Source organism: Myotis davidii, unplaced genomic scaffold, assembly GCF_000327345.1.
Source record: "Myotis davidii unplaced genomic scaffold, ASM32734v1 scaffold233, whole genome shotgun sequence".
Taxonomy (NCBI): Eukaryota; Metazoa; Chordata; class Mammalia; order Chiroptera; family Vespertilionidae; genus Myotis; species Myotis davidii.
This window is the reverse complement of record NW_006285917.1, coordinates 250196-261780: the sequence shown is the minus strand read 5'-3', so window position 1 is coordinate 261780 and position 11585 is coordinate 250196. Positions and strand designations below refer to the sequence as shown.

General features: G+C 54.1%; 2 protein-coding genes across 2 annotated transcripts in view; both read right to left on the bottom strand.

The window, feature by feature from the left end:
- Window positions 1–1225: 1225 nt before the first annotated feature.
- LOC102758617 (integrin alpha-5-like) lies at window positions 1226–3089 on the bottom strand. Its single transcript, XM_006756932.2, has 3 exons — window positions 2941–3089; window positions 2252–2374; window positions 1226–1610 (listed from the first exon to the last, which is right to left on the bottom strand). The coding sequence occupies exons 1-3, from the start codon at window positions 2986–2988 to the stop codon at window positions 1527–1529; spliced, it is 255 nt and encodes an 84-aa protein (XP_006756995.1). The 5' UTR covers window positions 2989–3089; the 3' UTR covers window positions 1226–1526.
- Window positions 3090–5605: 2516 nt separating this feature from the next.
- ITGA5 (integrin subunit alpha 5) overlaps window positions 5606–11585 on the bottom strand; it is a 55393-nt gene continuing 49413 nt past the window's right edge. Inside the window, exons 25-29 of the mRNA XM_006757095.2 lie at window positions 9276–9399; window positions 8263–8346; window positions 8049–8162; window positions 7406–7507; window positions 5606–6839 (exon numbers count right to left, since the gene is read on the bottom strand). Coding sequence (XP_006757158.2) covers window positions 6633–6839; window positions 7406–7507; window positions 8049–8162; window positions 8263–8346; window positions 9276–9399 — 631 coding nt within the window. The 3' untranslated portion in view covers window positions 5606–6632. The remainder of the gene's footprint in view (window positions 6840–7405; window positions 7508–8048; window positions 8163–8262; window positions 8347–9275; window positions 9400–11585) is intronic.

Genomic DNA, 11585 nt, shown 5'->3' with positions numbered 1-11585 from the left:
GAGAAATTAAAGGGATAATGGAGAATATTTAACACCTCCCCCCTACCCACCACCATACAATAAGCAATAAAAAACCAAAACAAAACCCTAGTGGATTTCTTCTTAGTTTTGTGGCCTTTTCTCTCAACCCATTTCATTATCCAATTTAGGGAAGCCCAAATGAGTCTTCTGGACCACCTTCTCCCAACTTCAACCTGGGCCTCCCCCTCTGCCCTCTTCCCTAACCCACAAGGAGAAGGGGTTTCTCTCCTTCTCTCTGGGAGGTGTGAGGGACCAGGCCTGTGGGGCTGAGAGGTGGGTAGGGGTCAAGTCTTTCTTCCACTCCTCCCATCATTTCTTTCACCTAAGAGAAGGGAACCCCCAAACAAGTTCCTCAATTCCTGGGGTTTATAATCCTGGCCCCTGGTGGAAAGAAGTTGCGAGAAACACAGGCTTCTCCTACCCACCAAGCTGTCTGGTACCAGGATGGGTTTGGAAAACGTATAAAAGAGATTCCAGCTCTGGTCAGTGGGGGCTCCGGGCCGGGTTTATTGCACTGCAACAGAGTTTAAATAAGTCCCGGGTGTCCCGAGCCGAGGGGAGGGGAGGGTTGGGCAAAGAGAGGAAGGGCAGCGTCAGTGCAGCTGGCGGGCAGAACCCAGATCCTGCAGGCCCGAGAGAGTGGGCTCCCCTTTCTCTGGGGGACCGGGAGGGCCTGCCTTTGGCCAGGCTGAGGTTCCAGATCTGTTGCCATCATGGCCCCTCCAGAGTCCTGGGCAATTCCTGACTTCTCCCGAGTCAGAGATGGATTGGGCCTCCCGGCCCAGGTGTCCGGTGCAGGTTCAAATGTTGTCCTGAATCTGCCTGGTTAGGTTATCAATGGCTGAGTCTGGGTCCCAGATCAACCCCAGGCCCCAGGTTCAATCTGGCCCCATGTGAGTTCGGATTCTCCTTGGAGCTGGTTCTGGGCCAGCATCGATCCTTGTTTGGAATCTGTCCTGAGCTGGTCCTGGGCACCATCCACAGTTAGTGTTCCTTATTTGCCCACCGAGGTGGGGACTGTCCAGAGCTGCCAGGGCTCACTCCCCAGGTTCCAGGTTCTTAGCCGGGGCTCCCGGTGGAACTCTGGCAAGGCTGTGGACATATCTCTGCAGGCTGGAGCTGGTGGCAAGTCCTGGTGGCAAGTCTGGCCCAGAGAACTGGGATTGGATTCCCCAGTTCTGGTTCCATTGTTTTCAGAGGAAACTCTCTCCAAAATGCAAAGGCTGCGGGGAGGCTAGGCCTCTGTCCCTGGATCTCAGTTCCCCCGTCCGTCCGTCCGTCCGTCCGTGGGGAGGGCATGTGTAAACGAGGGTCCTTCACAGTGCATGGGGGTGGGGATCCTCAGCTCCTCACCTCCCGGCTCTGGCCCTTCAAGTATGTCTCTGGGCTGGGAGAGGAGCGTCTCCCTGGCCCTCAGCACCTTCAGGAAGCACCCAGCCCCCTCCCCGTCAGTAGACTGAGGGTGGGGGGACTGAGCCTTCAGGATTGGAGTCTGGGAATAGGCGTCAGGCATCTGAGGTGGCTGGAGGCTTGAGCTGAGCTTTTTCCATGGCGGTGCCATAAGGGAGGGAGCGTTTGAAGAATCCGAGCTAATGATGGGGAAAGAAGGGAGAGTTTAGATACTGTGGCTCCCACTTCTCCCCAGATCTTATGCCCAGGGGCAACGAAGAGGACTCTCTAGTGCTTCCAATCTCCCTATCTTGCAAAAGTGGCCTAAATTCAGGCTGTCATGTCTACCTCTCCAAGAGGCCCAATGGGCCAGGAGGGCTAAAGCTGGGGGTGCTTTGGTATAAAGGGATCTTTCATCAGTGCCATAAAAGTAAGTGCCCCCGGGTGAGCCAGGAATAGAAAACAGGTTTGAATTAAAGTTCCAAGTTGGACTGCCTAGTATTGGCTGCCTCTGGAGGATTCTGAGGCCACTGCTTGGGTCTGACCAGTTAGTGACAGCTGCCATGGGTCTTTGGAGGAAGTGACAGCACAAATGCTAAACTTGCCCCCTTCGAGGAACACTGATTTTGCAAGTAGAGGCAAACTTATCAGGTTGATTCAAGAGACTCTAGGATAGGGGCTGAAGAATGAAGGGAAGGATCCTATAGGCAGTGTCAGGATGGGATGCATGTGGCCGGCGCACAGGTGGGGGCATGTGGCTAGAGAATTGGTTTGGAGGAAGATGCTTGGGATTGTGCTGGGTCAGGGGCAGAACCTGATGAGAGGGCAGGATGTGTCGGACCTTGTAGAGGATGTAGATGAGCAGACCGAGGAGCAGGAGGCCAATGAGGATGGCGAGGATAATAATCCACAGTGGGACACCGTGGCCGCCTTCTGCCTTGGTCCACTGCACAGCCGTGGCCACCTAGGGAGCAAGGCAGGAGAGGTCACTGAGAGGCCATTAGTCCTTCCCACCTACACTTGGCTCCCACTTGCCACGGGACCGAGACCCACCTCTCACCTCGCATCTTGAGCTAACAGAATTCTGAACTTAAAAATTTAAATTCTTAAAAAGTGCGTTATTGTCGCTGACTTTTGGGCCTTCACACTAGCTGGTTTCCTCTCTCCAAAGAATATTCCTTCCCTGAGTGGTTAGCCTGGTAGTTCAGGCCTCAGCTTAAACATCACTTCTTTCAGGAAGCCTTTCCTGACCCTGCAAGACTGTGTTCAAGTGTCCCTGTGATGTGACCCCATAAGTATTCTGGTCCTCTGCACACTGTATTCTTATTGCCTGTGAGGACGTGGACTCAGGAGTAAAGATGCCCTGTCCATCAGGCTTATCATTATATCCCTGAAACAGGATATAGTAGATGCTCAATAAATATTTGTTACAATCATAAGGCCACCCCCCATTGATGTCCCCATCCTAGCGCCTGGTCCAGCACTCTGAGCCTCATCTTCCTTGGCCCAGACCTCTGGCCCTGGACCCACCAGAAGTTCCTTTCGGGGAAGCTGCCGAGGCAGGATCCGGTAGGGCATCTTCAGAGCTTCGTACACAGCTTCACACTGCAGGCTAAATGGCTGGTGCTCTCGCTGTGGGTGGAGGAAAGGTGTTCAGGGCAGTCCCCCCACCCCTGTCCTTGGGATCTAGAGGACATACGGCTCCCCAGGGACTAGCTGGCTAATTAAAGTACAGGAAGTTCAAGTTCCCGTTTCTGAGCCTTAGCAGGCTCTTGCCCTCACTGCACTGATCTGGTTGGTTTGAAGGAAAGCTGTTTCTGCACCTGCCAAGATGCTCCAACTCAAGGGCACGAGAATCCTGGGGTTGCCAATGGCTTGAGCTTGTTCTGATCTAGAGGCCAGAGATCTCAGGGTACTGTGGCCCCGCTGTTCAAGTCTGGCCTCGGGGGAGAATGTGGGGTCTCTGAGCCCATCAGAGGAGGTCCTCTTGCTCTGGATCTGACCTCCCACTATGCCATCCAACCCTAGCATCACAACGCCTCCTTCTCCCCCCCCCCGCCCCACATCTACCCCTCCTTGTCTCTTCCCACTCTTCTCCTCCTGGGTGGACTCCTAGAAGCAGGCATGGCTAATTGGTGATAAAGACCCCTTTGCCTTGTCCACCTTCCCACACTGCCCTAGAGACTCTGAGTTAGGGAGGTCTCTGCAGGGGTGGCTTAGCTTACCAAGGGCAGGCAGCTGGTAAAGGGCGGGGTGACCTTGCAGGCAGCTGGGGGAGGGGGGGTGTAGTGTGTGGGGTGAATTCATTATTGATGAGCCCTGCACCCCGGGCTACTAATGAGCCCAGGCCGGCTGCTCTAATTGATGTCAAGAAACTTGAGACCCCCAGATCAGCTTCCCGCCTGCCAGCTGCCTCTCCTGGGCCCCCTCCCCCTCCCTGCACCCCCAGCTGCTCTGTTCCCTTCCCAGGGCCTCCTTTCCATCTCTACCAACAGACAAGGAAAGGGCCCAGGCCTCCCAGTCCCCCTCCCTAGTCCCCCTGGATCACTCAGGTCTCTATGGTGGAAGGCAGACAGAGCTGGAGGGGCTGGGAGGTTGGGAAGGGGAAGCAGACCAGAGCCTGAGAATGACAGTCCAGGGACAGAGTGGCTGGTGCTAGATTACATCTGCAGCGCTTCTGAGCCTAAGGAATTGCTTTCTTATATTGTGAGAGACCTTGTCATTCTCTGAGACTTGAAGCTACAGGCCCGACACAGACCCCTGACACCAACCCAGAACTCAAAGCCCATTTCCCCTCCTCATTTCCTTCTCAGATAGTGTAAGAAGTCTTAGATCTAGCCCATGAGGTTTCGCTGATGCCACTCCCACCCCTCCCCCAGGAGGGGGGAGTATGGAATTTCTTTCCTTGAGAATTCCCAGTGCCCTGCTATGCCACAGCTGCTATTCTTAGAAATGCTGGGTGGCTCTTTGCTTCTTCAGGTCTCTTCCCCACTAGTCCCTCTTCATTTATAGGTTCTGGGAAGAAGTTCCCGAGGGACAGAATTACCAAGAAGTCACAGATTGGAGAGTGGAGCAACCTTGGTCTTTCAGGAGGGCGGTTATGAGGTGATGCAGTCATTGCTATGCAGGGGCCCAAGGTAATAAGACTAGTCCTGGCCCTGGCGGGGTAGCTCTGTTAGAGCGTTGTCCCAGTACACCAAGGTTATGGGCTAGAGTTCCGGTCAGGGCACATACAAGCCAACGAATGCATAAATTAATGGAACAACAAATCGATGTCTCTCTCCCTTAAAAATAAGAGTCTTGGTGGTGTGGGAAGGTGAGATGGACCTCATAGCCTCCCTTCCCCAAATTTCCATAAATTTGTAGCTCTGCTGCCCTCTGGTGGCTGAATTCTGGTCTAGCATGACATGGACAATCCCATTAGATTTTAGCACCCCTCTCCTCTCTCTTGCTGCATGTTAGCACAGGCCTTAAGGAGGCAGAGGACCTTGAGGGGCTCCCTCACTTTCATTTCTCTTCAAAGGCCTGAACCTTATGGCATGTTGGTAATGGAGGAGGGCTTTCACAGTCCGACAAGGCTGAATTCGACTGCTCTGGCACTCACTGTGTGAGTTGGGCAAGTTACATAACCTCTCTGGACCTCAATTTCCTCTTGTGTAAATGAGGTTAATTGTACCTACTTCACAAGATTATTTGTAGAAATTAAAGGGATAATGGAGAATATTTAACACCTCCCCCCTACCCACCACCATACAATAAGCAATAAAAAACCAAAACAAAACCCTAGTGGATTTCTTCTTAGTTTTGTGGCCTTTTCTCTCAACCCATTTCATTATCCAATTTAGGGAAGCCCAAATGAGTCTTCTGGACCACCTTCTCCCAACTTCAACCTGGGCCTCCCCCTCTGCCCTCTTCCCTAACCCACAAGGAGAAGGGGTTTCTCTCCTTCTCTCTGGGAGGTGTGAGGGACCAGGCCTGTGGGGCTGAGAGGTGGGTAGGGGTCAAGTCTTTCTTCCACTCCTCCCATCATTTCTTTCACCTAAGAGAAGGGAACCCCCAAACAAGTTCCTCAATTCCTGGGGTTTATAATCCTGGCCCCTGGTGGAAAGAAGTTGCGAGAAACACAGGCTTCTCCTACCCACCAAGCTGTCTGGTACCAGGATGGGTTTGGAAAACGTATAAAAGAGATTCCAGCTCTGGTCAGTGGGGGCTCCGGGCCGGGTTTATTGCACTGCAACAGAGTTTAAATAAGTCCCGGGTGTCCCGAGCCGAGGGGAGGGGAGGGTTGGGCAAAGAGAGGAAGGGCAGCGTCAGTGCAGCTGGCGGGCAGAACCCAGATCCTGCAGGCCCGAGAGAGTGGGCTCCCCTTTCTCTGGGGGACCGGGAGGGCCTGCCTTTGGCCAGGCTGAGGTTCCAGATCTGTTGCCATCATGGCCCCTCCAGAGTCCTGGGCAATTCCTGACTTCTCCCGAGTCAGAGATGGATTGGGCCTCCCGGCCCAGGTGTCCGGTGCAGGTTCAAATGTTGTCCTGAATCTGCCTGGTTAGGTTATCAATGGCTGAGTCTGGGTCCCAGATCAACCCCAGGCCCCAGGTTCAATCTGGCCCCATGTGAGTTCGGATTCTCCTTGGAGCTGGTTCTGGGCCAGCATCGATCCTTGTTTGGAATCTGTCCTGAGCTGGTCCTGGGCACCATCCACAGTTAGTGTTCCTTATTTGCCCACCGAGGTGGGGACTGTCCAGAGCTGCCAGGGCTCACTCCCCAGGTTCCAGGTTCTTAGCCGGGGCTCCCGGTGGAACTCTGGCAAGGCTGTGGACATATCTCTGCAGGCTGGAGCTGGTGGCAAGTCCTGGTGGCAAGTCTGGCCCAGAGAACTGGGATTGGATTCCCCAGTTCTGGTTCCAAGTTGTTTTCAGGAAACTCTCTCCAAAATGCAAAGGCTGCGGGGAGGCTAGGCCTCTGTCCCTGGATCTCAGTTCCCCCGTCCGTCCGTCCGTCCGTCCGTGGGGAGGGCATGTGTAAACGAGGGTCCTTCACAGTGCATGGGGGTGGGGATCCTCAGCTCCTCACCTCCCGGCTCTGGCCCTTCAAGTATGTCTCTGGGCTGGGAGAGGAGCGTCTCCCTGGCCCTCAGCACCTTCAGGAAGCACCCAGCCCCCTCCCCGTCAGTAGACTGAGGGTGGGGGGACTGAGCCTTCAGGATTGGAGTCTGGGAATAGGCGTCAGGCATCTGAGGTGGCTGGAGGCTTGAGCTGAGCTTTTTCCATGGCGGTGCCATAAGGGAGGGAGCGTTTGAAGAATCCGAGCTTGTAGAGGATGTAGATGAGCAGACCGAGGAGCAGGAGGCCAATGAGGATGGCGAGGATAATAATCCACAGTGGGACACCGTGGCCGCCTTCTGCCTTGGTCCACTGCACAGCCGTGGCCACCTAGGGAGCAAGGCAGGAGAGGTCACTGAGAGGCCATTAGTCCTTCCCACCTACACTTGGCTCCCACTTGCCACGGGACCGAGACCCACCTCTCACCTCGCATCTTGAGCTAACAGAATTCTGAACTTAAAAATTTAAATTCTTAAAAAGTGCGTTATTGTCGCTGACTTTTGGGCCTTCACACTAGCTGGTTTCCTCTCTCCAAAGAATATTCCTTCCCTGAGTGGTTAGCCTGGTAGTTCAGGCCTCAGCTTAAACATCACTTCTTTCAGGAAGCCTTTCCTGACCCTGCAAGACTGTGTTCAAGTGTCCCTGTGATGTGACCCCATAAGTATTCTGGTCCTCTGCACACTGTATTCTTATTGCCTGTGAGGACGTGGACTCAGGAGTAAAGATGCCCTGTCCATCAGGCTTATCATTATATCCCTGAAACAGGATATAGTAGATGCTCAATAAATATTTGTTACAATCATAAGGCCACCCCCCATTGATGTCCCCATCCTAGCGCCTGGTCCAGCACTCTGAGCCTCATCTTCCTTGGCCCAGACCTCTGGCCCTGGACCCACCAGAAGTTCCTTTCGGGGAAGCTGCCGAGGCAGGATCCGGTAGGGCATCTTCAGAGCTTCGTACACAGCTTCACACTGCAGGCTAAATGGCTGGTGCTCTCGCTGTGGGTGGAGGAAAGGTGTTCAGGGCAGTCCCCCCACCCCTGTCCTTGGGATCTAGAGGACATACGGCTCCCCATGGTCTGGTTCAGGTTCTGATCTTTCTCTATTTTGGGCTCATTCTCTCCTGAATCTCTGTGTGGCCTTACCTGAGATAATAAATGTGTAACTGAATAGTTATAACTAAATAATACATATTTAGATGACTGCATGTAAAAAAGAATTTTAAAAATCATTATTAATGTGGGTTAAGCACCTAGGACAATACCTGGCCCATAGTGTGCACTTCATAAATGACTGCTCTTTATTTACTACTCTTACATCTGCTTGTCTCTCCACTAGAGATTCATCTTCCATCTCTGTTTTTCTATGTTCTCTGCACAAGAATCACTCTCCAGCCAAGGACACAGGTGTATTTAAAGGAGGTCAGGAGGGGAGGGGTATGCCTGGGTCCCTTTCCCAAAGGATGTAGCTAGGACAGTGAGGAAAGGGAGGGCCAGTCAGGCCCAAAGGTGGGGTTAGGGCTGAGGTAGAGCTCCCTTACCTGCCGGAAGGTCTTGGCCCGGACCCGGAAATGCAGTTGCAGACTTCGGCTTTCTTGCCGGTGGAGTGGCCCAAGCTCACAGCGCAGCCTGAAACACTCGGCCTCTGGGCATTTCTGGGGAGAACGAGGAAGCCTGAATCTGGAATTCTGCCCTTTGAGAACTCCAACAGGCGCTCAGCGCCTGGGTCCAGACCTCATTCCCAGAGCAACTTACCAGGATCTGAGGCCCAGAGGCAGGGCTCTGGCCTGGAGCTTCCCGTCGTTGCAGCCTGTGGTTCTGGGAACCCTCGGGATCCAGCTGGAAGAGGAAAGAGACTGACGGTTAGCTGCCTCGTCCCCTCATTACAGCAGCTAAGTCAGCCTGCTCGTGGGCCCAGAACAGCTTCAACTTGTTCTTTCATCCATTCAGCTGACCACCTCCAGGGGCACATCACCAAGCCCGGTGTGAAACATGGAAATGAACAAGGCTGGGTCCTTGGTTTACAGGGAAAAGATGTGTAAAGAAATACTTGGGTCCCTGTCGCGGCCTTAGGGCCTTTGCATTGGCTGTTCCTTCCTGGAATGCTCTTCCCCAAAGTCTTCACATCCTTTTCTTTCAGGCCTCCAGGTTTTTCCCTGTTGGGTCAGCCTCCAGTTCCCTTCCCACTCAGAACGTTAGCACTGCGCTTTTATCACTTTTCAATACCTGTTAACCTCTCTCTTTAATTTTTATTGTTTAGTGCCCTCCACTAAAATGTACGCTCCATGGGAGTGGAGACCTTGTTAATTTTGTTCAGTGTGATATTTCCTGAGCCTATAACAGGGTTCAGTGAAGGCACTCAATTAATTAAATATTATTAATGAGTAAACATAAGGCTCCCCATGATCTGGTTCAGGTTCTGATCCAGGAGGACAGGGAGGCTGTTCCCCTGGGGCCCAGAGGCACAGAACTGGAAGGCTTCCCAGAGGAGGTGGCATGGAGCTGGGCTCTCAGAGTGTGCCAGGGCTGAAATAAGGGGGGAGATTTTAGGCAGAATGACGGAAGTACAGTGCATAACAGAGTCTTTTTCCTGCCTAGGGCCTCGAGGTGTCTGTGGCCTTTTCACGCCCTTCCCATGGCCTAAGTCCTAGCTTCAGGCACACCGTCAGCCATACTGCTCTTCCAGGCCCCCCCACCACGACCCCGTGACCTTCCCCAAACCTCTCAGCCTTGGTTCCCCGCCCTCCACCCGTCTCCAGGCCTCTCACCTCCAGGTGCTCTGAGTTGGGGGGGTGGCTGGAGGTACAGTTGCTGAGTCCTGTAAACCTGGTCATGTAGAGGAGCTGCTGCCCTTCCAGGCTCTGGGGACAGCTGAGCTCCAGCACGCCCCGGCTAATGGAGCTGGGGCCCCAGTTGATGAGCTGAGGAGAGGAGAGGAGAGCACAGTCATCACGAGAAGGAAGGGAACAATCTTGCCCCATCGAGACCCTGGCTCACCATGGCCCCTACACTCTGCTGTGAGTCTCCTGTCTCAAGAGGTAAAGAGGAGCCCTGAGCAGTTTGGCTCAGTGGATAGAGCGTCGGCCTGCGGACTGAAGGGTCCCGGGTTTGATTCCGGTCAAGGGCATGTACCTTGGCTGTGGGCACATCCCCAGTAGAGGGTGTGCAGGAGGCAGCTGATCAATGTTTCTCTCTCATCCATGTTTCTACCTCTCTATCCCTCTCCCTTCCTCTCTGTAAAAAATCAATGAAATATATATTTTAAAAAAGTTAGTGAGAAAGTTAAAAAAAAAAGTTAAAGAGGAAATCAGCGGGCAGTGACGAAATCCTCTCCAAACAATACCCTTCGACGTAGCTCCATAATCCCTTCCAAGTCACTCAGCTGGCCTGTCCCTCCTCTCTGTCTCTCCAACCGCCCCTGCCCAGGCCTGACAGCACTCCTCCTCCCTCCATGCATCCTTTCCGTCCCTCATTCTGCTCCCAGCCATCTGTCACTCATCCCAGCTCCTCCTTCCCTATCATTCACGGTGGCCCCACCCCTCCTGGTCCTAGTCTTCCCTGCCTCTACCCCTCTTCACTCTCCTACCCACCAAGCTGTCTGGTACCAGGATGGGTTTGGAAAACGTATAAAAGAGATTCCAGCTCTGGTCAGTGGGGGCTCCGGGCCGGGTTTATTGCACTGCAACAGAGTTTAAATAAGTCCCGGGTGTCCCGAGCCGAGGGGAGGGGAGGGTTGGGCAAAGAGAGGAAGGGCAGCGTCAGTGCAGCTGGCGGGCAGAACCCAGATCCTGCAGGCCCGAGAGAGTGGGCTCCCCTTTCTCTGGGGGACCGGGAGGGCCTGCCTTTGGCCAGGCTGAGGTTCCAGATCTGTTGCCATCATGGCCCCTCCAGAGTCCTGGGCAATTCCTGACTTCTCCCGAGTCAGAGATGGATTGGGCCTCCCGGCCCAGGTGTCCGGTGCAGGTTCAAATGTTGTCCTGAATCTGCCTGGTTAGGTTATCAATGGCTGAGTCTGGGTCCCAGATCAACCCCAGGCCCCAGGTTCAATCTGGCCCCATGTGAGTTCGGATTCTCCTTGGAGCTGGTTCTGGGCCAGCATCGATCCTTGTTTGGAATCTGTCCTGAGCTGGTCCTGGGCACCATCCACAGTTAGTGTTCCTTATTTGCCCACCGAGGTGGGGACTGTCCAGAGCTGCCAGGGCTCACTCCCCAGGTTCCAGGTTCTTAGCCGGGGCTCCCGGTGGAACTCTGGCAAGGCTGTGGACATATCTCTGCAGGCTGGAGCTGGTGGCAAGTCCTGGTGGCAAGTCTGGCCCAGAGAACTGGGATTGGATTCCCCAGTTCTGGTTCCAAGTTGTTTTCAGGAAACTCTCTCCAAAATGCAAAGGCTGCGGGGAGGCTAGGCCTCTGTCCCTGGATCTCAGTTCCCCCGTCCGTCCGTCCGTCCGTCCGTGGGGAGGGCATGTGTAAACGAGGGTCCTTCACAGTGCATGGGGGTGGGGATCCTCAGCTCCTCACCTCCCGGCTCTGGCCCTTCAAGTATGTCTCTGGGCTGGGAGAGGAGCGTCTCCCTGGCCCTCAGCACCTTCAGGAAGACCCAGCCCCCCTCCCCGTCAGTAGACTGAGGGTGGGGGGACTGAGCCTTCAGGATTGGAGTCTGGGAATAGGCGTCAGGCATCTGAGGTGGCTGGAGGCTTGAGCTGAGCTTTTTCCATGGCGGTGCCATAAGGGAGGGAGCGTTTGAAGAATCCGAGCTAATGATGGGGAAAGAAGGGAGAGTTTAGATACTGTGGCTCCCACTTCTCCCCAGATCTTATGCCCAGGGGCAACGAAGAGGACTCTCTAGTGCTTCCAATCTCCCTATCTTGCAAAAGTGGCCTAAATTCAGGCTGTCATGTCTACCTCTCCAAGAGGCCCAATGGGCCAGGAGGGCTAAAGCTGGGGGTGCTTTGGTATAAAGGGATCTTTCATCAGTGCCATAAAAGTAAGTGCCCCCGGGTGAGCCAGGAATAGAAAACAGGTTTGAATTAAAGTTCCAAGTTGGACTGCCTAGTATTGGCTGCCTCTGGAGGCTTCTC